At 53.3% G+C, this 25,403-nt stretch overlaps 1 protein-coding gene across 3 annotated transcripts in view; it reads left to right on the forward strand.

Annotated features, from left to right (window-relative positions):
- AHDC1 (AT-hook DNA binding motif containing 1) overlaps positions 1–25,201 on the forward strand; it is a 63,595-nt gene extending 38,394 nt beyond the window's left edge. For 2 of the 3 annotated variants that reach the window (XM_080921488.1, XM_080921490.1), the window contains 5 exons: positions 3,673–3,854; positions 9,672–9,783; positions 9,912–9,949; positions 10,316–15,220; positions 25,066–25,201. In XM_080921488.1, coding sequence (XP_080777614.1) covers positions 10,390–15,177 — 4,788 coding nt within the window. In that variant the 5' untranslated portion in view covers positions 3,673–3,854; positions 9,672–9,783; positions 9,912–9,949; positions 10,316–10,389 and the 3' untranslated portion in view covers positions 15,178–15,220; positions 25,066–25,201. Of the gene's footprint in view, positions 1–3,672; positions 3,855–9,671; positions 9,784–9,911; positions 9,950–10,315; positions 15,221–22,760; positions 22,959–25,065 lie in introns of those variants that run through there. The other variant, XM_080921489.1, reaches the window with a different exon arrangement.
- Positions 25,202–25,403: the final 202 nt, after the last annotated feature.

The following is a 25,403-nucleotide window of genomic DNA, read 5'->3' on the forward strand; positions in this document are numbered from 1 at the left end:
GGCTGGCCAGAGAACACTTGTGGCCCTAAGCACAGACAAGTGGGAGGTTGGGTGAGGGTGGGGGTGGGGCAGGTCTTAGTGCTGTATGACCTACCTTCTGACCCAAGTACCAGCCCTTGGAACTGAGCCCTAGGAAAAAGGACCCAGTGTTTCTCAGGTAGTGTGGGAAGGGGGCCTCTGCGGCCTAGGCAGGTGTGCACTAGATAGGGTTTGCATGAAGGCTGTGTCCCTCTGGGCCTAAGGACCCTATTGCCTGCCTCTTCTGCCCCTGAAACTGTTAAACTAATTAAAGCTGTGGAGCTGCAGGATTAATCGGGGCAGTTCACGCGGGCTGGGGCTCAGGTAGTCGATTAGCGCGCCGCGGAGGATATTGGATTTCTGAACCGCAAGTCAGCACTATTCGGGTCTGTTATCTCCGAGGCTTGAGGGTCAGCAGGCGGGAGGCTCAGGCGCTGGCCGCCCTCATCCGCCACCCGCCTGGGCATCCACTTCCCAGCCCATGAGGCCCTCACCTAACCGTTCCACTCTGTTCACCCCATCATCCTCTGTAGGCTCCTGTTTATCAGCCTAGTCTCTGTCAGACTGCTGTCTTCTCTGCCCCCCTCCCCAGTCTCTCTGTCTCTCTGCCCCCCCATCCTTCTTGGCCTGAACTCAGTCTCTGTTGGGGGCCTAGCCCAGCTTGCCTCCTTCCTTGTCCCTGTCCCCACAGTCTCTGTTCACCTTTCTCTTTACTGGCTTCTGTCTTCTTCTGTCCTTGTCTCTCTTCCTCTGTGGCTCTGGTGTTTGCTAGAGAACCCCCCTTCCTTCTCTCTCTTGTGTGGTCTCTGCTGGTGTCTGCAACCAGAACAAATCTCCCCCAGCCAACACCCCCGAACAAGGAGGCCAAAGCAGCTAATGGGAAACATGTGATTCTGCCTTGCGCCTGGAGCACCGTGAAGGGAGCCTTAGTCCCAGCCCAGCCCTGCTCCCCCCCTTGCCACATTCCCCCACCACAATCCTCCCCCTGCAATGGGCATAGCTGAATGTTCCCTAGTTATTTATTGGGGGGATGGCATTTATCAACTAGGGACTATCAGGATATGGGGGCTCTGAGGGCAGCTGCTCCTTAGGTCTCCTCAGCCCCCAGAGTCTGTCAGACTTCATGCAGACTTGTTTCTTCTCACCCACCCACCATATGAAGAAGAGGGTAAAGGTTAGCTGAGCCATGAGGACCAGTTAGTCACTGGGGTGGGGTGGAGGCTCAGAATACCTTTCCACCTTTCTGGGCCTTTAGGGAACTATGGAAGTGGGGGTGCTCCCTGAGGGCTTGGGAACTGCTAGGCTGTATTTTTTTTTATATGCCCACCCAACCACAGGGAAGCAGGGAACGAACGGATCAGAGGGAGGCTCTGGCAGGTTGGAATTCTTCTCTGCCTGTGGATAAATTGTCCCTAATCCAGGCTTGGGGAGTTGTCTGGCTCAGAGAGAGAGAGAGAGAGAGAGAGAGAGAGAGAGAGAGAGAGAGAGGACATGAACACTCAGTCACTCTAGAGATAGGGAGGGAGAGAAGGTACATACAACACACAAACAGTGACACAGAGCCTCACAAAGGTAGCACACAAACACCGAGGCACCATTGTGCTGACAGGCACGCAGACCTCTCACATGTGTTGACACTGACACTCAGCTATACTGGCACAGATACATAATGGGATAACAGAAGGACCCTCCAACGTACACAAATACACAGGATGGACAGACTCACAATGATAAGGTCACACAAATCTGCACATGCAAACACACCTTCGAGCACATGCTGACCATAGCAAAACAAACCCACAGGGACACTGTGACCAGTCACGCCATTATACCATGACCCTGAAAGCCCACAGAAAGGAAAGGCAGAGGTAGGAGGTAGGCAGTGCTGATCTGCAGTGACACCAGCGCCTACAGTCACAGGTCTGGAGATTGGAAACCTGCAGGGACAGCAGAGGATAAGCCACCCGCCCCCACCCTGCTGCCGAACACATCCAAAGAGCTCTTGAGGCAGGCAGGCAGGAGCTAGTCTGGCTCCTGACACAGTGAGATTCAGTGAGCCAGACACAGTATATACACACACAGACACACTCACAGCTGGGCACACCTGTCACAGGCTCAGCTAAATACACAGAGATGAACAGAACAGAAATTTAGATGGTGGGCATATCCACAAGTATAAACTAAAGACACTTAATCCCAATAGACAAAAGACACCTAATTCTAATAGATACACAGACTGATACACCAACCACTACTGAGCAAACTCATGATTCCCATACATGTGAACTGTCGTTTTGGTGCTGGGAGTGGAACCCAGGATCTTGCACTCTAGCAGGTGCTGTACCTTTGACTACATCTGAGCCCTCTCCCATGTACAGTCTGAAGCACACTGCTACCCACACTGACATCAGAGATGCACAGTGGCTGGCAGAGTAGACCCAGTAACTCACATACAGATGTTTGTATTTACTCACAGATGTACATTCCCAGGCAACCTATAAGCTTCTATGAGGCTTGGTTCTTAAACCCTCTCCTCTCCCCCACTCTCCCAGGCCTCAGTGCAGACAACCAGGGGGCAGCTACTAGGTAGGAAATTGGAGTAGAAAGGAAGGCCATGGTTATTAAAACAAGCGGGGTGGTGGTGGTGGACACTTAAAGCCTGGCTCTTGGGAGGCAGAGGCAGGTGGATCTCCAGGCCAGCCTGGTCTACAGAATGAGTTACAGAACAACTAGGGTTACACAGAGAAACCCTTTCTCTAAAAACAAGAGGTATATCCAGTTGCTGCTGGAGTTGGGCAGGTGCCAGCTTTATGTGTGCCTTCATGGCAATGACCATACCTCTAGGGACAGCAACTTAAACTCACATAGTCACCAGGCCCCCAGCTCCCCAGAACTGTCCCAACTTCCCATGTTTAGGAATGAGAAAATGGGGATTCATACAGGATGTATACAGGATAAGGAGTTGAGCCAAGGCCAGGTTCCCTCCACTCTCTCCAGTGTGCAGTTTGCGCACATGTGGGTATCTAGACATGCAAAGATATGGCCTCCCAATAGGAGCCTGGGTTGTAAGAGACAGGGACTAGGGGCTGGAGAAATGGATCAGGAGTTAAGAGCATTTGTTGCTCTTAAGAAGGATCCCACCTCCGTTCACAGTACCTATAGAGTAGCTTACCAACATCCTGTGACTCCAATTCCATGGGGATCTGATGCCCTCTTCTGACCTGTGGGCACCAAGCATGCAAAACGTTTAAAATGTAATAATTAAATCTTTTTAAAAAGTAACGTTAAAAAATATTTATTTCTAGTTCATGTACATTATTGGTGCCTTTGCCTGTGTGTATGTCCTGGTGAGGGTGTCGGATCTCCTAGGAGTTGCAGACAGACACCTGTGAGAGCTGCCTGTGGGTGCTGGGAATTGAATCAGGGTTCTCTACAAGAACAGCCAGTGCTCTTAGTTCCTGAGCCATCTCCCCATTCTAAGTCATTAAATTTTTTAAAGAATTAAAGGTAAATGGTAGGTAGTCAGCTCTGCAGTGGGGTGAAATCAGAGCTGGACTGGCATTTGTGGGACATGCTCACCTGGCTCAGTTGCCCTTTGCCTTGGCTTATTCTGTATCCATGCTTACCTTCAGTGTGCTGTGTTTGCTTCTACAGATGGGAGCTTGCCTGATTGTCTACTCATCGGCCTGGACCCCAGAGCCAACCCAGCTGAGTGAGTGCAGAGGGTCCCAGGTGAGGGGCACTGCTCAGACCTCTGCAGAGACTACCCTGGAGAAGCAGATGCTGGTGGAGACAGACCTTTCCTGCTGAGTCGGGCCTCTGCAGACCCTGCTCAGGTAACTGAGAATGTCGGGCCTGGGCCAGTGTAACAGGGATCTCCTCTTAGCTTAGGCAAAAAGGAATAAAGGAAGTTGGGAAGGAAAGAAACTGTAGTCTAGCCTATCTGAATCCCCCATTATCCAGAGAGGGAAATAGGAGGCTCATGTGGTACCGTGAGTGAGTCCCTTAGCATCCTACCTCCTAGCCTGAGGACTCTTCCCTATGCCTCAATGACCTAGAGAACTGGGTTGTGATGGTGACCAGGATTTAGGGCAGAGGTGGAAGCCAGCATGCATGATATGTACAGCTGACCTCCCTGGGACACCTCTCTACTGGAGTCACAGAGCTGGGAGGCTAAGGTGAAGTACTGGGAGGGCATGGCATTCCAGGTGTGATGCATGCCCGGCAGCTGGCTAGAGGGCGGGGCATGGTAGGACCCATCTTTCTCATGGCCCAGGTTTAGCCCACCCAGGCTCCCAGGCACAGCGGCCAGGTGGGGCTGCCCTGCCCTATAGAGGCAACTCCCTGAACTGACACATGAAGCCTCAGGCTCCAGGAAGCTCCTTAGAGTTTAGCCTGCTGGGAACCCCACCCAACTTCCAAAGGAGCATTCCTGAGGTCTGTATGGGGGTTGGGCCTCCGGGATGGGAAGGGTGGGGAGGCAGGACTGTGGGAGGATGTGAGGCTGTAAATGTTCTGGTGTTGGGTTTGTGTGCAAGCAGGTGTGTAGGGCTCTCCGTCCTTAGTGTACAGGGCTGTGTGTGCAAGAGTTACATAAGTGACCTAGGTGGGGGAATAGTTAAGAGCTTCACATGTGTGGTGACTGTAGTGACTGCTGGATATGGGTCCTATGCAGGTATCCTGGGCTGTCTACCACACAGACTCAAATACCCTTGGGTGGGTTTGGTGTGTGCACATGGCTTCCCTTTGTGCTTTGGAGGTGGGCTGGGCAAGACTCGGGCTGAGCTGGGCTCAGCAATGCCCAGCCTTGTGGCCAAACTGCTGAAGTCACTTCCTTTTCAACAGTGACTTTCCAGGGGGAGGAGTTCTTCCGACCTGGTCGGCAGCAAGGGGCGGGGCAGAACTGGCTCTCTCTGGGGAGGGACGTGGGCGGGGGCGGGAGAGAGGTGGGAGGAGGTGCTAGTGGTACTGGAAGAGGGAGTCCTCTGGGAGACAGAAGGAAAGACAAGGACAGGAGTCTGGAAAGGGCCAAGGGCAGGAGGGGATGGGGGGTGGAGTGAGGCGGAAAGCACAGTCCCTGGGTGACCTCGGAGGGAGGAAGGGAGGGCTGCCAATGGGGTGACCCTCGGGTTCAGTGAGAGCTGGCAGTGGCGCCTACACACCTGGCACCCGGGGCAAGGGGCTGGCAGGGGGCGGTTCAGGAACAGACCTGCTTGCCAGGTGCCCCACTCTGGACAGGAAGAGGGTGGGTGGGGGTTGTACAAAGGAGCTCTGTGTGGCTGGGGATAGGGTAGGGTGGGGTATGCAGTACTGAAGGGTTCTGGGGTGGGGGGGAGATGATGGCCGGGGGCGGGGCAGGACCAGTTCCCCTTGGGGCATCAGTGGCTCCGAGGGGACACCTAGTGGTCAGGGGAGGTAGTGCATCTTGATGACAAGCTGGGGGAAAGAGGTTAGAAGTGATAGTTGAAATAGTTGTTAGAGGAGCCAGGGCTAGGCTGAACCTCTGGATGGTGAAACAGTTTGGTTTAGAGGATCCCAACAAAACCAAACTTACACAACAACAAAACTGATTGGCATGGCTGTGTGTCCTTAAGGGCATGACTAAGCCTCTCTGTGCTCACATTTAAATACAAAATAAGTGACTGGTTCCTCTGGGGCAAGTGTCTACTTGCTGTAAGATCTGCAAATTGGGTGGGCACTAGGGGCTAAAAGGAAGGGAAGATCAAGAGGGTGATATGAAGTTCCTGAGAGAAAGGGGGCTGGCAATCCTGGGAGGTAAAGCCTCAGTGGAGAAGAAAGGTCCTGAGGGAGGTTTCAGAACAGCCATGTTTCCCACTGCTAAGAGGCTAAGGACATCCGTGGGCTTTCAAACCAGCTGAGGGAAATGGGAGGGGGAGTGCGTGCAGGCTGGAGAGAGGGTCATGAGGCCGGAAGTGAGAACTGGGACTGGCAGCCTGGCTCCCCAGGGGAGGTTAGGGGTGGGTGAGAGGGGAGGAGGGCTGGGGAAGGGGTGGGGTGGTCACAGCCACAGTGGGGGAGGGTGGGGCTGGGGATCAAGGATGTGGGCTGGCGCTTCCCGGCACTGCTCTGCAGGTTGGGGCCCCCCTCCTAGCCAGCTGGTGTCCCTGTGGGCAAGCTCAGACACTGACCCAGAAGCAGACAAGCAGACAGAGGACCCTTTGACTTTTCATTCACAGACTTGGGCTAGATGGTACCTTTGAGAAGAGGCCAAGAGAATGGCTGCCTGTTGGGGTGTGGTAGGGAAGGGAGCCAACTGCTTCCCTCAGATCCTGAAGGCTGCAAAAGAGCAGTGGACAGTCAGGAGGATGTGGCCAAAGGTCTTCATGGGTGGGTGGAGCAGAAGCAACCACTGGAGAGGAGGTTTGTCTCTTCTGCCAAGATTACGCCCTTGGGCCCCAAGTGGGAGGTCTCTAAAGCAGGAAGGCCTGGCCAGCCCCACCCACAGCAAGAAAGGAGTGGGGCTCCTGGTAGGTATCTCCAAAAGCTAGGTCAAGCCACTTACTAGAGTCTGAACTCTGAGGCAGGATCTTACTATGTGGCCCCGGCTGGCCTAGCACTATAGGCTGGCTCAGCCTGCCTCTGCCTCCCAGATGTACACCCTTGCCTGGCTGCTTCCACACTATTAAGGTATTCTCTCTTCAGGAACAACGTTGCTAGCTAGGCTCACTAGGTGTGGTGGTACATGCTCATGATGTCAGCAGAGGCAGGAGGATAGCTGCAAGTTTGAGGTCAGCGTGGTCAACCTAGTGATTTTTCAGGCCAACCACAACTACAAGCAAAGCCTTGACTCCCAGGAAGAAGGTAGGGGCTGGAAATGTAGCCAAGTTGGTAGACTATTTTGCTTATTGTGCATAAAACTCTGGGTTCAGTTTTTAGCACTGCAAAAAACGGGCGTGGTAATGTGGTAGGTGTATGGGGTGAGTAGATAGGAGTCGGGATTAGAAGTTTGAGGTTACCCTTGGTTGCCCAGCTGCTGTTAGACCAGCATGGTGCACACAGAGTTCCAGGTTGCATTGAGAGATCTCATGGGGGTGCATGTAGGTGCTTATGTGTGTTTGTGTAGGGAGAGGGAAGGAGGGGCAGTGCTGAGCTAAAAGGGGTATAACTAGGCATGAGAGAAAGCCTTGAGTTAGCAGGTGCAGGGGAGGGGAAAGGATGCGACCTGGGACAGTGGACAGAAATAAAGACCAACCTGGGTGGATGGACAGCAGAAGGTCCCTTTATGTGCCATTTGTGGCCTCAAGTGAAGTCTAACCTCTCTATTTCAGTCTCCTTCTGTAAAATGGATCTAGAGCACAGGGTACTCACTGGCGAGTGTGGGGGACATGGGGGTGCAGATTAAAACGACAGCTTCCCAGATGTCCCTCAGATGTGTGAGTCAGGCCCTCCTGGACTAGGGCCTGGGTATCTGGAGTGTTACACAGCTCCCCCGCTCCCCTGAGCTCAGGGTTTGGAAGCCAATGGCTTAGATAATTTCAGTGTTCCTCCCAGCCTTAAATTAGACCACAGCTCTAGAAGGGAGCTTTTCCAGAAGTGGCTAAAGAATTGTTGCAGGGGCTGAGAGGAGAAAGAGGGTTTGGCCTTAAAGGAATTAAAGACTCTGTCTCTGAACAGCTGTGTGGCTTCAGGCGAGGTTCAAAAGGGCTCTGGGCCTGTTTGCTCCGTAGCACCAGGATAATAAACCATGCCTGCCTCCTGGGTTGCTGTGAAGACTCAGTGGGTCACGTATGTGGACTGCAAAGTTCTGCACACTGTTCCTGTGGGCTACATTCCTTTCCAGATGTTGAGAGGTGCCGTGAGCAGAACAGACAGCTTTGCCTTCCCTGGTGGTGCTTAAAACTGTCAGTGGGTTGCAGATTGCTGCCCACCATGGGCCCACAAGAATGTCCTTTCCCACAGTGTGTCCTCTTCCCTCATTCAGCTTTGCATCCTCCCTGTGGGCCGCGCCAGCACTGGGGAGAATGGCAACCTGTCCATAGGGCATAAACCGTAACGATCCAGCTCAAACTATAGGCAGTGATCAGTGGCTGCTCCCTAAGACCCTTCCTCAGAAGTTGGGGCTCATGCAGCTCCCTGAGGTCCTGGTTCCTGCTCAGCTCTGAGTCTTCAGGCTCCTTTGGGAATCAAACATGCCTAGATCTAAGTCCCAGCTCTCCCCTGACCAGCTCAGAGTCACTCTGTAAATATTTATGTAGCATCCGTAACCCAGGCTCTGGGGTCAGAGGATACAGCAGTAAACAAGACAGATGTGATCCCTGCCCCTGAAGAGCCCACGGTCTCAAGGGAGACACACACACTAAATGGCCAGTCACACAAGTAATTGATTACAGTTGTGATAAATCCTATGAAGGTGAAATAGACAGGGGCTCTGAGGAGAGGGACAGGATATTGGAAGTAAGGTAAAGGCAGAACTTCAGAGACCGATGAAGGTTAAGGGGCGCAAGAAAATGTCTCTTTCTACATCCTTGTCACTGTTTTTTTCCTCTGCATCATTCTTGGGTCTAGAAAAGAATAAGAAAAAACTTGATGAGAGCCAGACACGGTGGCATATGCCTGGAGCACCCTGTCCACTGCCCTGTCTAGAAAACAGGGCTGAGATGGCTCAGTGTGTAAACCTGGCAGCAACCTGTGTTTAGTCCACGTGCACGTATGTGTGTACACATAACTACAATAAAATAGCTGAGGAGATGGTTGGCAGTCAAGAGCATTGCTGCTCTTGCAGAGGATCCAGGTTCAGTTCCCGGCAGCTGCATGATGGTTCAACAGCTATCTATAACTCCAAATCGAGGAGATCCAGTGCCCTATTTTATCCCCTGTGGGCACCAAGGCATACACATGGTATATATGCATACATGCAGGCAAAACACTCAGACACATAAAATGAAAATTAGCTATAAAAAAATAAATATATAAAAGCCAAGTGGCGGCACATGCCTTTAGTTCTAGTACTCGGGAGACAGAGGTGGGTGGCTTTCTGAGTTAAAGGCCAGCCTGGTCTACAGAGGGTATTTCAGGATAGCTAGGACTATACAGAGAAAACTCCCAAGGCAAATAAGAAGACTTTTTTTTTGGGGGGGGGACACTTGTGTGGAGCAGAGCTGTTGTAAGGGACTGGGCAGACAGGCTTACCTCTGTGGTATTTGGAACCCTTATTGGAAGATTTCTTTAGAAGTGAGCAGTATAGTGATTGACCTGTATATGGCAGGGAGGTTAGGTGACATAGTCCATTAAAGTGCTTGGTGGTAGCAGTAAAGTGTCCCAGAGTCTTTAAGTCACCTTCCTAGTGACTCCCGGATCCTTGATCCCAGGCACTTTCTTCACTTGTCTTTGCAGCTCTTACTAATCCACTGATTCCTAAGTCACATGGGACATTACCTGTTCAATGTCTGACTACCCAGGCCTTGTGCAAAGTAGATATTCCATAAATAAGAAACATGAATACATGAAAGAATGAATGAATGAGTTTGTGTCTGAGCCTCCATTTCTTCATCTGCAAAATGGGGTTATTAATAGCCCCTACCTCACAGGATTGGTATGAAGAATCAAATGAAGCAATGCCTGGACAGCTTCCAGCCCAGTGCCTGGCGTGCAGTAGGTGCTCACTAAACCTGAGCTCCGGTGGTCCTTTCCAGGCGCTGTCCACACCCCAAGGCCTGGGCTCAGGCCGAAGTTGCTTCACAACACCCTCAGCTGACAGCCAGAGACTGGCAGAGTCCCCAAGCTCGGGGGCCCTCTGTTTACCAGGTCAGACATTCTTGGAGTAGGGGTGACATCTGGAAAGGGGTGGGGGGGGTGTGGGTAGCAGGGGTTAAGTGTGAACCATGGATAATCATGTGGAGAATTCAGCTCTGATCTTGTCTTGTTTCCCACAGAGATATCCAGTGTGACAGCCCAGGCGGCAGAGCCGAGGGTGAGTGCAGCCCGAGGGACCAAGGGTGAGGAGGAGAGTTACCATGGTGAATGGGTCTTTCCGGCCTTCTTCAGTTTTATGTCTAGTGTTACGTGGAGCAGTCATCTTGCCTTGCTACTAGGCCTCCCTCTCTAAGATCTGGGAATCTTGTCATCTCTAATCCCATAGCCTATAGAAGTGAGTCATTTGCCCTTGGGCACTGGGGCTCATGAGGAGTTCCGTGTGTACACATGATGAAGATCTGTAAGCAATTTGGTCTTGGGCCGGTGGCTGGAACATAGACAGGAAATAGAACCGTAAAGGTCCAGGGGCATGTTAGGATATGGATGCTCACTAAAGAACCTCTTGCCTGTCCTTGCCCCATAGGTTCTGGTCCCGGCTTCTCGCACCCTCATGTCAGCCCCGGCCCCGCCCGGCGGCCCGAGGAGGACAAGGTCAGGATGCGTGTGAAGCCCCAGGGCCTGGTGGTGACTTCCAGTGCCGTGTGCAGCTCTCCTGACTACCTCCGAGAGCCCAAGTACTACCCCGGCGGCCCCCCAACCCCCCGGCCCTTGCTTCCGACCCGGCCCCCTGCCAGCCCACCTGACAAGGCCTTCTCCACCCATACTTTCTCCGAGAACCCACGCCCACCCCCACGTCGGGACCCCAGCTCCCGGCGTCCACCAGTCCTTGCCAAGGGAGACGACCTGCTACCCCCTCGGGCAGCCCGGCCCGTCTCCCAGGCCCACTGTCCTACACCGGCCCCAGACAACAACTCCCTCCGCCACTGGGACAACGGACGTGTGAACCTGCGTCCAGTGGTGCAGCTGATTGACATCATGAAGGACCTGACAAGGCTGTCCCAGGACCTGCAGCACAGTGGCGTGCATCTGGACTGTGGCGGACTGCGGTTGAGCCGCCCACCCGCTCCACCACCTGGCGACCTGCAGTACAGCTTCTTTTCTTCACCCAGCCTGGCCAACAGCATCCGCAGCCCTGAGGAGCGTGCTACCCCTCACGCCAAGTCAGAGCGGCCCAACCACCCCCTCTATGAACCTGAGCCCGAGCCCAGGGATAGTCCCCAGCCTGGCCAAGGCCATGGTCCTGGAGCCACAGCCACGGCCACTGGTCTGCCCCCAGAGCCTGAGCCTGATGGGCCTGACTACTCTGAGCTAGCAGATGCTGATATCCTCAGTGAACTGGCCTCCCTTACTTGCCCCGAGGCCCAGCTTCTGGAGGCTCAAGCCCTTGAGCCTCCTTCACCACAGCCGGAACCGCAGCTCCTGGACCCCCAGCCCCGCTTCCTAGACCCGCAGGCACTAGAGCCTCTAGGAGAAGGTTTGGAGCTACCACCCCTGCAGCCTCTTGCTGATCCTCTAGGACTGCCGAGTCTGACTCTGCAGGCCCTAGATACCCTACCTGACTCCTTGGAATCCCAGCTCCTTGACCCCCAGGCCCTTGACCCCCTGCCCAAGTTGCTGGATGTCCCTGGTCGACGTCTAGAGCCCCAGCAATCCTTGGGACACTGTCAACTGGCTGAGCCCTTACACCTGGACTTGTGCTCACCTCATGGTCCCCCTGGGCCTGAGGGCCACCCCAAATACGCCTTGAGGCGCACTGATAGGCCAAAGATCCTATGTCGCAGGCGGAAAGCCGGAAGGGGTCGGAAAGCGGATTCAGGACCTGAAGGTCGCCTGCTTCCTCTTCCCATGCCTACAGGGCTGGCAGCTGCCCTGGCTGAGCCCCCACCGTTGCCACCACCACCACCACCACCTGCTCTGTCAGGCCCAGGCCCAGTTCCTGAGCTGGAGCCAGAGTCTTCTCAAACCCCAATGGTCCCCACTCGCAAAGGCAAGTGCAGGGGTGTGCGGCGAATGGTGGTAAAGATGGCCAAGATCCCTGTGTCACTGGGGCGGAGGAATAAGACCACATACAAAGTTTCATCCTTGAGCAGCAGTCTGAGTGTGGAGGGCAAGGAGCTGGGCTTGAGGGTGTCGTCGGAGCCCACCCCATTGCTGAAGATGAAGAACAATGGCCGGAATGTGGTGGTGGTCTTCCCGCCAGGTGAGATGCCTATTATTCTTAAGCGGAAGCGTGGCCGCCCTCCTAAGAACCTGCTGCTGGGCCCGGGCAAGCCCAAAGAGCCAACAGTGGTAGCTGCCGAGGCCACTACTGTGACAGCGGCCACCCTGGCCATGCCGGAGGTGAAGAAACGGCGGCGGAGGAAACAAAAGCTGGCGTCCCCACAACCATCATATGCAGCAGACGCCAATGACAGTAAGGCTGAATATTCTGATGTCCTTGCCAAGCTGGCCTTTTTGAACCGCCAGAGCCAGTGTGCTGGGAGATGCTCACCTCCCCGCTGCTGGACTCCCAGTGAGCCTGAGTCAGTGCACCAGGCCCCAGACACTCAGAGCATCTCTCAGTTCCTGCATCGTGTGCAGGGCTTCAGGAGGCGTGGAGGCAAAACAGGAGGCTTTGGAGGTAGGGGTGGAGGCCATGCAGCCAAGGCTGCCCGCTGTTCCTTTAGTGACTTTTTTGAGGGCATTGGCAAGAAAAAGAAGGTGGTGGCAGTGGCAGCTGCTGGGGTTGTGGGTCCTGGTCTCACCGAGTTGGGGCATCCACGCAAAAGGGGCCGAGGGGAGGTAGATGCTGTAACTGGGAAACCCAAGCGCAAGAGGCGGTCCCGAAAGAATGGGACTCTGTTCCCGGAGCAGGTGCCCAGTGGCCCAGGCTTCGGGGAGGCAGGTGCTGAGTGGGCTGGGGACAAGGCTGGTGGCTGGGCTCCTCACCACGGGCACCCAGGAGGGCAAGCTGGCCGAAACTGTGGTTTCCAGGGGACCGAGGCCAGGGCTTTTGCCTCCACTGGGCTGGAGAGTGGGGCTTCAGGCAGTGGCAGCTACTATGCTGGTGCACCCTCAGGCCAGACGGAGCTCAGCCAAGAGCGCCAAAACCTCTTCACTGGCTATTTTCGGTCCCTGCTTGATTCAGATGACTCCTCTGACCTCTTAGACTTTGCCCTGTCAGCCTCTCGCCCAGAGTCCCGGAAGGCATCGGGCAACTATGCGGGACCTCCCTCCAGTGCACTGCCTGCTCAGCGGGGTCTTGCCACCTTCCCAAGCCGGGGAGCCAAGGCTAGCCCAGTGGCAGTGGGCAGCAGTGGAACTGGGACAGACCCCTCCTTCCAGCCTGTCCTGCCTTCCCGTCAGACCTTTCCACCAGGGAGGGCAACAAACTACGGAATAACCCCAGCCACTTCAGACTGCCGGGCAGCTGAGACCTTCCCAAAGCTGGCTCCCCCTCCTTCAGCTGTGGCCCGTTCACCTACAACCCACCCGCCTGCCAACACCTACCCACCTCAGTATGGTGGCTATGGGGCAGGACAAAGCGTGTTTGCCCCAGCAAAGCCCTTTTCAGGCCAGGACTGTGCTAATAGCAAGGACTGTAGCTTTGCCTATGGCAGTGGCAATAGCCTTCCTGCCTCACCCAGCAGCGCCCACAGTGCTGGCTACGCCCCCCCGCCTACTGGGGGTCCCTGCCTACCACCCAGCAAGGCCTCCTTCTTCAACAGCTCTGAGGGGGGCCCCTTCTCTGGGTCAGCTCCTACACCCCTGCGCTGTGACAGTCGAGCCAGTACTGTCTCACCCGGTGGCTACATGGTACCCAAGGGTACCACTGCTTCTGCTGCTTCTGCGGCCTCCTCCTCTTCCTCTTCTTTTCAGCCCTCACCCGAGAACTGTCGGCAGTTTGTGGGGGCTTCTCAGTGGCCTTTCCGGCAGGGGTATGGAGGCCTGGACTGGGCCTCAGAGGCCTTTAGTCAGCTCTACAATCCCAATTTTGACTGCCACGTCAGTGAACCCAATGTGATCTTGGACATCTCGAACTACACACCGCAGAAGGTGAAGCAGCAGACTGCCGTGTCCGAGACCTTCTCCGAGTCGTCCTCTGACAGCACCCAGTTCAATCAGCCGGTTGGTGGTGGTGGTTTTAGGCGTGCCAACAGTGAGGCCTCAAGCAGTGAGGGCCAGTCAAGCCTGTCCAGCCTGGAGAAACTCATGATGGACTGGAACGAAGCATCGTCTGCTCCCGGCTACAACTGGAACCAGAGTGTTCTTTTTCAGAGTAGCTCAAAGCCTGGCCGTGGCCGACGGAAGAAGGTGGACCTATTCGAGGCCTCACATTTGGGCTTTTCAACATCCACCTCGGCCACTGCCTCTGCCTATCCATCCAAACGGAGCACCGGGCCCCGGCAGCCTCGGGGTGGCCGGGGTAGTGGGGCTTGCTCAGCCAAGAAGGAGAGAGGTGGTTCAGCGGCCAAAGCAAAGTTCATCCCCAAGCCACAACCAGTGAATCCACTGTTCCAGGACAGCCCAGACCTTGGCCTGGACTACTATAGTGGGGACAGCAGCATGTCACCACTGCCTTCCCAGTCGAGAGCCTTTGGTGTGGGAGAACGAGATCCCTGTGACTTCATGGGACCCTACTCCATGAATCCGTCCACACCTTCTGATGGCACTTTTGGCCAAGGCTTCCACTGTGACTCTCCCAGCCTGGGTGCTCCCGAGCTTGATGGCAAGCATTTCCCACCACTGGCCCACCCACCCACAGTGTTTGATGCTGGCCTGCAGAAGGCCTACTCGCCCACCTGTTCTCCGACACTAGGCTTCAAGGAAGAGTTGCGGCCGCCACCTTCAAAGCTGACTGCCTGTGAGCCCCTCAAGCATAGTCTTCAGGGGGCTAGCCTGAGCCATGCAGCCCAGGCCCACCTGAGCTGCCGGGACCTGCCGCTGGGCCAGCCTCACTATGATTCCCCTAGTTGCAAGGGTACAGCCTATTGGTACCCACCAGGTTCAGCTGCCCGTAGCCCACCCTATGAAGGCAAGGTGGGTTCAGGGCTGCTGGCTGACTTCCTGGGCAGGACGGAGGCTGTCTGCCTCAGTGCCCCTCACCTGGCTAGCCCTCCAGCCACGCCCAAGGCCGACAAGGAGCCACTGGAGATGGCCCGACCCCCGGGTCCACCCCGTGGCCCTGCTGCAGCCACTGCTGGCTATGGCTGCCCTCTACTTAGTGACTTAACTCTGTCCCCTGTGCCGAGGGATTCGCTGCTGCCCCTGCAGGACACTGCCTACAGGTATCCAGGCTTTATGCCACAGGCACATCCTGGCCTGGGTGGGGGCCCTAAGAGTGGCTTCCTGGGGCCCATGGCGGAACCTCACCCCGAGGACACATTTACCGTCACCTCCCTGTAGTGCCAACTGAAGTGCCGGCTGGACCACGAGGTTTTGTTCCTGGGTAAGTCTGGGGATGCGGTGCAGAGGGCAGAAGCCTAAGGGTCAGGGATGGTGAGGATGCTTGTCACTTGGCTAAGAGGAGAACTAGGAAGATTCCTAAGAGTGGGATTGTAGTGCCCTTCACTTCTGTAAGATTTCAGGACAAGCTTGTGGATTCACCATCAAGAAGAAAGGACTCAAGATTAGAAACTGAACATTTGAAGAGATGAGGTACTTTTGTAGGGAACTCATTCAGAAGCTGTAATCATTGGGAGTGGTAGAGCCATAGATTGGATAAGACCAAGCATTCGTTCCACTCATTCTTTCTAGGCCTGAGCAAGAAGTACTACAGTACCACTTATCTCTTGTGAGGAAGGACATTTGTCTTGTGCTTGGGTGAAGAAAGGAATGGGCCAGTCATTTGCTCAGGGTACTACAGGCTCCTTTGATGTGGCTAGTTTGCCTTGGTCACATGCTTTCCAAAGAAGGCCCATAGGATTCTTTCTTGGCCTCTTATCCTCAAAGGGTTGTTGTGAGATTGTTTTTGTTGTTGTTGTTTGCAAAGAATTTCACTACATAACCCTGACTGGCTTCGAACTCATCTACTAATGTCCCCTGACCATCCACCAACCCTCACCCCCTCAATGCTTTTGAAAAAAACATCTTTAACTTGCTAGTCAGAACCCTGTGGGGCAAAGATCCAGATTTGACAAACATTGCCATCTCTGCCCCGGGAAACTACAACCAAAGGGTCTATACAGATAGAAAAACCAGTCCCTTTCTCAAGCCCGGGCTCTCCAGAGTTGGGTTGTCTATTCTGAAACGCTTGCTTTCAGGTACTATGCCTTCGTGTTTAAAGTCTGTTTTGGTATTTTCAGGAAAATAAGGTGTAGAAAATGACCCAGGCTTTTGGTAGTGCACACTTTTGATCCCAGCACTCAGGTGGTAGAGGCAGGTGAATCTCTGTGGAGTCCATCCTGGTCTACAGAGAGAATTCCAGGACAGCCAAGACCCACTTTGGGGAAGAGACCTCTCACAGACGGGGCCCCATGAGGCCATTGGCAGTGGAGTCACTAAGAGCTTGACCAGAACCCTCGCTCATTACTCTTACTGCCCCAAAGCCTCCTGGGCGTTTTGCTTCCTGTTAGACTAGCTTGTCATTCTTGCTCTGGCAAGGCCATTTGAGGTCAGGGTGACTCAGGGTCCTGAAGTAAAGTCAGTGGAAACTTATGACCCCCACTTTGCCAGACCCCAGATGCCCTGGTGCCTGAGAGTGGCAAAGAGCCATTTGTGAGAGCCAAGAGGCCCTGGGGAATACTAGGTCCCTGTGTGGCCACTAGCAAGCTACATGTCTTTCAGCTTTTGCCCTTCCCTGGCCTCTGTTTCCCCATCTGTGTGAGAAAATTGACTTTAGTAATATCTAAGTCACTCTCAGGTCTGCATGGCAGAGACAGTAGCTCACCCTCCCCCCCCCCCCCCTTTCTGGCAGTACTTTTTCCTTCCTAATGAAGCCAAGCCAAGATTAAAATGGCCTTGCATTCCCCATGCATCTCCCTGCAAGCAGCAGGGCTGCAGATCTGAAGCACGCAAAGGGAGAAGCTGCTTAGGGTTTAAAATGTCAAACTCTTGATCCTTCTCACCGGAGGGGAGATGTCTCATGGATAATCCAGAAATGAAATAATCCCAAAACTGTTCCTCCCAGACTCTGGGATGGAAAATGAATGGGTGTGGGGGCTGGGTGTTTTGGCAGGTCACAGCTCAGCACAGTGCATAATGGAACCACCCAACTAGGCCTGAATGCAGGAGGAGTTGGGATGCCATCCAGCCCCACATTCTAGCCTGTTCCCCACCCAGCACTGGGAGATAGCAGCGCTGTCCTCACAGGAACACATGCAGTCCCAGAGACATCTAGGCATTAGGAGCACCAGAGCTGAGGCACTTGATCCTCCTCAGAGGGAAAAGACAGGAAACACAGAATGGCACAGAGCACATGTTGGGTGGAGGTGTGGAGAGGAATGGTACAGGGCTAGCTAGGAGGTTGTGAGAGTTTGCAACAGGGTGCCCAGACCTTCCAGCTGCTGCCAGCAAGACACGGGAGCTACATGGTAGTGGGAGGAGGACCGTTCTGGGCAGAGTGAGCAGCAAGCAATGGATAGAGTCTCGATTCAGGGAGGGGTTTGGCTCTGAAGAACTGAAGGATGAGAAGGCAGGAAAGCTAAGCAAGGCCCAGATTGGCAGAGGCAGGGCCTGTAAGACACAACAAGGAATTCGAATCATTCCAAAATGAGGGAGCCATTGTAGACAGTCACAGTGGGACAGGACAGGCATTGAAAAAAAGGACCAGACCAGCCAACCGTGATGGTGGCTTGGACTCAAGTGGTCTGGGGTAGTTTCCCTTCCTTAGGTAGAATACCATACAAGTGTCTTCTTGTAGGACAACCCTCTGGTGTCGAGGACTAATTAAACCACTGTGAGAGAGAAAGGTTGGAGGATTCAGAGGGGAGAGTGGCAAGGGGGGATTAATAGAGGGAGCCATGCTGTCAACAGAAGGTGTAAGCAGATGAGACTGTAACATCCTCACTCACCAACAGGTAGTGAGTGGGCAGGTGTGATCCGCATTGGGGACGCAACACCCCAGCTCATCAGCTGACCTTCTGCCCCTTTGAGATCATTCTGTGGCAGGTTCCGAGGAGACAGAATAGACACGGCTCCTGTCGGGGGTCCAGCACTGAGCCAGAGAGTTAAACAAGCACACAGGAGCCTGGAAACTCCTGGGAGGAGATGGCGGGTTCCAGGGATGGGGAGAAGCTAGGAGCACCCCAGGCACTAGGCATAATGCTGAGAAGTCCTGTACATGTGCTGTCTCTGTATGTGACACTGCCCCGAGCAACATCCTGGACAGAGAGTATAGTCCTGGCTTCCTCCTGCCTCAGCCTGCTGAACACTGGTCTTCCAGGCATGAACCACTGTGTTCAGAAGGTCTAGCATTTTAAATGAATTTTGTGGGTTTATGGTGAGCAGCTGAGCTTGAAGAGGGGAGATTGTGGAGCCAGGGATGGGCACTTCAGTCAAGTTCTGTCCCTGTGAGAATTGAAAGGTGAAAGGTCAGACGGTTGGAATGTGTGTCCTGCCTCTGCTGAGTACTGTAGCTGACAAGACAGATAGGTAAAAGGGGGAGGGTCTTGGGCCCATACAGGCATCTTCTTGGGTTCCCTAAATGAAAAGCCAACCCAGACAGACTAGCTCCATACTGGGTCCCTTGAACCAAAGGCCACGCCACCCACAGCAGACCCCAGGAGTAGAGATGAGAAGGTGTAAAGGGACCAGATACATTCAGGAATCTCTAATCCTTCTCTCTCCCCTATAAGCTCTTGGTTGCAGAAGTGAGGCCAAGAGAAATGTCACAGGTCCTCCCAGGTTACACCAGCTGGGGCTGGACCGGAACAGGAGGCAGTTTCCAAGGCCACCATCCAGCCAGGGTCAGCAGGCATGCCCAGGCTTGGCTACTCTGGGCTTTGTCTCTCTGAGTTTTGACTCCTTAAGAGGTCACTTGATCTTGCCTCTGGCTCCTGTCAGGCCTCAGCCGGTCTTGCCCTGCTTCCTCTAGGCACCAGGTTTTCTCCTTTTTCTGAGGTCACCCTCCAGTTCTACTGTTTGCCTTCCCTGTAGCCATATTTAGGTTAGGCCTTCTTGTTTAAGGCCCCTGCTTCTTGGAAATACCATCTCTCTGTGAACATACCTTCTGCTGCTCCTCTCTCTGCACCCCACATTCCTGGTAAAAGCAAACCTCTAAAACTGGCAGGCAGTGGCTAGGAGTACATGTCTGTGGTTATACACAGGCCCCTATGTGCAACTTGGTTCCGCCCCTTACCAACAAGGTGATCTGGTGACTCACATAGCCCGGTGATTCACTGCATCTCTATCTCTTGTAAGAATTAAGGGGATTGACATGTAAAGCCCTTAGCCCCATCCTGGCCCACAGGAAAGCATCTAGTTGGTGGCTTGTGATGGGTGGATGAATACCTTCCCACGGTCTGAATTCTGGGTCCCTAATTCAAGCAGTGTGAGTCACACATCTCCAACCCTTGTCCCTGACCTTTGCTTGACCAAAGATAGCCCTCCTGCATCTGTTGCCTGCTTCCCTGCTCTAAGAACCTTGTGTTCTGGTGTGGGCCTCGAGCATTTGGAAACCTTGACATTCTTTTTGGGGCTGGAGATACAGCTGATTGTTAGACTGTTTGCCTGTCATGCACACAAAAGGCCCTGGATTCTGTTCTCAGACCTGGGGAAATGGTGGACAGAGTAATGGCAGTGTTTCTATGTTAGCCACTGGACCAAATCCTCTTGGGAAGAGGTAGGAAGGTAGAGATAAGCCTTACTCCTGGGCACCTTCAAAAGTTACCTGGATCAGCTAGATCCCTGTCCACACAGTTCAGTCTTTTCCCCAAACCCAAAGCATCTGAAAACCTTCCTTATAACTATAGTACATTATGGGTTTCCCTGGATAGCTCATTCTGGTTCATCACTGTCATCTTTGGTGCCACAATACCTGCGCTGGAGAAGTAAATAAAGTCTGGGTCCAGTCCACGTGAACTAGCAGCCCACTCTGCACTGGCCAGTGTCCCATGCCCAAGACACCACTGCCCACGAGCCGGATGCCCATGTTTTAAACCCTACATGAGTACCTGCTTTAGGAGAGGTACTGGATTCTCCAGTAAGAGGGAGGATCTTCCACACCAGCCCCTGTGAGCTACCTGAGGAGGGAGGGCAAACAGCAGGGACTTCCTTGAGGCTGGAAATGGATCCTAACAAATGAGAGATTTCAGCAGTTACAGCCCTACTCTGCCACCTGGGTCTCTGGCCCACCCCCACCCTGGTCCGTTCTGCCTGTGGTGGCCGCCAAAGTGCTTGCTGCTCAGCGTTTTTTAGACGCACAGTGTTTGGAGCCCCTAAAATATTTATTGGATGAATTGATTAAAGCACATCTGTTCTTGCAACTCCATGCTTCACACCTTTTGATTGCATCCTTCCTCTCCAGCCTTCTTGTCTACAGAACACAAGCCCGAATGCCTGCCATGATGCAGAAGGTATCCAGGCTTCTATCCCAGCATCCACCTCTGTCTCAGCCCCATCACACATACACACACAAGCCTGTATGCTTGCCATGGTGCAGAGGTTATTTGGGCTTCTGTTCAGCATCCACCTCTGTCTCAGCCCCCACCCCCACCCCGACACACACACACACACACACACACACACACATACCCTTCCTGACCAGGCAGAGTCAGGGGAGAGCATAAGAGAAGTCTTTACAGAATGTGCCCTTGTTTTCTTTGCCCTATCCTGAGTTGCCATCTCTTATCCACTGTGGTCTCCTTCCTGTCTCTGCCCTTTCCAGGAATGTCCCCAGCATACCATCAGTTTCTTTAGACTGGTCACTCGTGTCTGATCATTTGGGGAATATGTCAGGTTTGTGTGCACACATGTATGCACATGTGCCTGCGTGAAGAACAAGAAATAGACTGGAAGAACGGAGAAAGGAAAGGGTGGTTCCCTGAACATGGTGTGCAGTGTTTAATCCCGGCACGCTGGAGGCAGAAATATGTGTACTGAGTTCCAGACCAGCCAAGGCTACATAGAGAGAGACCCTGTCTCCAAAAAAAAGAAAGGGGTGAAGGCTCAGTGCTTAAATCTTTGGGAAGTAATCCTAAAAGTGGTACATACAAGGGGTATCCTGTTGAAACTCTCAGGACAAGGTGACTGTCAGAGGGGGAGGCCTCCTTCCTGGGAGCACAGAAACACTGAATGCAGAACCAGTCGGGAGGCTGTAAAAGTGTACATATGTGGGTGTGGGGATGAGGACTCATTATCTCAGGACCAGATGGACCAGGAAGTGGGCAGTGGTGGATGCCTACAGGTAAGAAGCCTGTCTAGCCCCACCTGCAAGTTTTGTAGGGTCTCTGTGTCCAGCAGCAAAGAGAAGGCCCTCTCAGAGCCAAAATTCAAGGCACAGATTTTAAAAAGTGAAGGAGGCACCCCCCCATACCCCTAACCTCTTTGCTGTCAGGTGGAAGCCTCCAATGACCCTTCACTGAGCCCCACAGAAATGCGTTGCACACTGAGTACCTCACAAGCTTGGGAAAACAGGAATATGCCAGAGAAGTAGCTCAGTCTTCAGGTGACTAATTTGCCCTTTGACCCATGTGTCTGAAACACCTTAAGGTCTGTCTCATCACATGTTCAAGCCCTTTGTGCTTTTCAGAAAGAGAAACTAAGCTCTGAGAGGGAAGAGCCTCGCTCTGTGTCTTCCATGCCTGACATTGAAATCTCCTTCTGGAGACATAGACAAGGGAATGGAGGTCATACCTTAGCACATGCCCTAGCAGGAAGTGGGTGTGGCACTTCGTTGCTTACTAGGAGACAGGAGTGTATGCTCAGATCAGAAAGAGAATGGCTCTCCGGGCAGCCTGGTTTCTTTATAATCTTTAGCTCTTTGAATCTCTGCCCAGGCAAAGACCACTGCAGTTGCTAAAACTGCTAGAGTGTGAGGGTGCAGTGGGTGTAGGTCAAAGGTCCTTGTGGACACACTGAAAGGTTAAGTCTTGGTAACACGGTTGGTGTCCCAGGGCCAGGTGCATCCTGGAACTGAGGGTTCAGAGATACCACAAGCAAGTCTGCGCTCTGGCTGAGCAGAGTGGGCAGTGGCAAGTGCTCCGGTAGCTATGGTTACAAGGCATTCTAAGGAGGCGTCCTAGAGGCATGTAAGAGCTGAGCTGGACACTGAGATGCTGACCAGCCTTAGATCAGTCACGGTGCTGCCATTGGTCCACACGCATGTGCCATCCCAGCATGCTGAGCTCTGTACTCAGCAGTAAGTTGAGAGCTACAGTCTTCCTTCCCAGACTGGGTTCGGTGTTCCTCTTCCTGAGCCCCACAGGACTCGCCTTGGCACAACCATCTACCTGCAGATTACCCAGGTTAGGACCTGCCTGCTTTGCTGTCCCTCCATTTCAGCAGGCTTTTAAGGGTGGATCCGGAGCTATTATGGTCTCTGCCTTGTTCTTAATCCCTCAGCTGGGCTGCCTGGCACTTTAGTATTTGGTTCAGTGTTTAGAACTTGAGTCTAGCTAGGTCTGTGTTCTGCCCAGCATAACATTCTTCCTGCACGAAGAACACCCCCGCCCCAGCCTTTGATTCTTCCCCACCCACTACCCTCCCCCAGATTCTGCTTGTGCCTCTGGCTGGCCAAGTCCTAGAAGCTGGGAAGGCTGTGGGAGGGAAGGGTAAGGTGCTCTGGGCAGCTTAGCTGAGGGTGAGAAAGCCTCCTGCTGCCTGGCTGCAGGCACCATGGGAAGGTTCTGGCAGGAACCGCCTGCTGGGCTGAGATCACCATGGAGACCTGGCTTGCAGAGGGTCACTGGCAGTGGCTAAGGGCTGGTGGGGGTGGGAGCCAAGGGGATTTATGCAGAATTTGTGCTCTAGGTCCTTGGGGGAGCAGGCAAAACTAGGGTTCATCACTCGGTGTGCCAAGTAGTTTGCAGCAGCCCACCCTCTCTCCCCAGAAGATTCTTCATCCTGGCAACTGTCCTTCAGCTACAGAAAACTCAGCTTCTGGATCGAGGCTCCCAGTGTTTGCTGAACCTGGCACCCCACACGTCACGGTCCTTTCCCTTCATCTCTGCAATTGGTCGGGCTTTTCACCCTAACTGTAGAGAACTGACATTCATCTCTGTGGCACCCCTGCTTCCAAGAGCTGCTTTTCTGCTTACTATCCCAATTGTGATACATCTGTCACCTTAGAGAAACACTAGCTTGTCCTCCCCCTACTCCCCCTTACTGCGGTGCAGATCTGATGTCTTAGCCTTCATCATCCTCCCTCTCGATTCTCTCTGCCTGGGCTCATCACCAAAATGGGGTGCTTCTCCTTCCCTGCAGGAGCCCACCTGGTGCCCCTGGCTCTCAGGGGTGTCCTGGCTAGTCCAACCAGAGGACAAAAGTCATCCCTGGGGCTGATTGCCCAGCAGACAGCAGCTGAGGCTGAGCAGAATGCCAATGTGGCCCTGTTGGAGAGGCAAGCCAAGAAAGTACAGGGAGAGAGGCTTTCTGTCGCTGCTGCCTGGCTCCTGCGGCTGTGGGGGAGGACAGGTGGCTCACAGAGGAGACTTAGGAGGCAGTTTAGCACCCTGGCCCTACTCCTGATTCTGGAGGAAATGGTCTCAGGTTTGGGGGCGGGAAGCCACAGTCCCAGACCTCTGAAAGGCGGGCAGTCTAATGGTCCAGGGTTCTGGGAATGAGCAGGCTGATCCTGTCCTGGCTGTCTCATCCCTTACAGCAACAGCTATAGATCTGGGTGAGGGGGTTGGGCCAGGCTGGTGGTCTGCCTAGAGAAGATAAGTTCCACACACGTGATCAGAACTGTCTATGGAACAGAGGTACCTTAGTGGCTGTGGGGACTGGGGAGTTTGCAAGCTTCAGAAAGGCAGTGTCTCCACCAATACAGATGGCATTGTGTTGGGTGAGTTCTTTCTTCCTTCATTCATCTCTTCTCTCCTGGGAGCAGAGTGGATGAGGAAGCCTAGGAAGAGAGGTGGATTTCAAATAAATAGAAGCAGGCTTTCACACCTGTGTGGTGCTCTGCCCAGCAAGCCTTCACACTTTTTCCAACCATGGAGGTTAGAGGCATTCCCAAACAAATGCATTATTGCAACATTTGGAAATTAAGGTTTGGAATACCCATCTGGCCCCAGGAAAACAATAAAAGTGATAGTAAATTTTAATGTATTATACATCTGTATTGAATCTTCCTCTGTCTTAAACCAGCAACAAAACCCTAGCAGGGAGTAGCTCTCTTGCCCTGTCTTACCCTCCTCTGGTATTTGGTTTGGGTTTGGTACTAGGATGGTACTCTGGCTACAGCACACCTGGTTTATTCCATGCTGTAAATCAAACCTAGAGCTTCATACATGTTAAGCAGTCTCCTAAATTAAATCTGTCCCCAGCCCGTTTGGTGATTTGAGGCAGTCTGACTGCACCTCAGGGTAACCTCAAACTCTTACAATCTTCCTGTCTTAGTGTTGGGATTACAGGCGTGGGCCACCACGTCTGCCTTTCTAGTATCCCCTTTTTGCTAAAGAGTAAGGTAAGCTAAGCACAGAAGCAGGTGCCTTTAAATCCTAGTACCTAGGAGGCAAAGGCAGGTGGGATCTCAATAAATTGAAGGCCATCCAGAGTTCTGGGGTGAGGCCCTGTCTAACTGCAACAACAGAAGGTTTTCAATAGGTTAGCAGCTCCTACCTTAAGTCACAGAACTTCTAAGTGGTGGCACTGGCATGTGAACTTAGCTGTCCCAACCTCCAGAGTCTACACTCTTGGTCATTCCCATGGAACCCTGACACCCTCACATAGCCTTGTCATTTTTTGTGTATGTGGTTTTGTTTTTATTGTTGTTGTTTGAGACAGGGTTTCTCAATGTAGCTCTGGAACTCGATCTGTAGACCAGGCTGGCCCACTTCTCTAGTCCCTCTTGGGTCTCTTGGGCATTTACAAATGGAGGGATTTCACCTGTAATTGTAGTTCTCAGAAGGCTAAGTCAAGAGAATCAGTAGCTCAGAGCTAGTGTTTGTATACAGCATGTTTGAGGCTAACCTGGACTACATGAGACTAAACAAAAGCACCACCAAATTAGGAAACTGAGGTCAGGGAATACAAGACAGGCCCAAAGTCACATGGGGCCTATCTTGAGAAGAAACAATGGTAGTCAGTATCTCCCCAGTTTTTGTAGGAGCTGAGCCGAGCCTTTTCAGCCCCCTTGGAATTCGGTATCTGTCTGCTGCTGACTTCCACCTCTTGTCTTGTGCTTTTTTGCAGCTTTCAGAAGACCAATGCCAAGACCCCTCCAAGCGTCCATATCATCCTCTGGCAGGAACACCTGCCCCTCTGCCTCCCACCTGCCCCTTGCACCCCCTGCAGCCCCATATCCCACCCCACGACCCCTCCCTGCCCATCTCCTCCACGCAGAAGCCGAAGGTGAGCCCTTTCTGCACAAAACCAGCAATTGTAAATACTTTTTAAAATGTACAAAACTTAAAAACAAAACACAGTTTTAGAAAAAGACAAAAAAAAAGAGAGAGCGAGAGAGAGCGCGTGTGCAAGAGGTTGTGAGCGGGGCTTCGAGGTGTCCAGAGCCCCTGCAAGTGTGCACTGAG

The sequence above is a fragment of the Micromys minutus genome (genome assembly GCF_963924665.1).
Source record: "Micromys minutus genome assembly, chromosome: 9".
Taxonomy (NCBI): domain Eukaryota; kingdom Metazoa; phylum Chordata; class Mammalia; order Rodentia; family Muridae; genus Micromys; species Micromys minutus.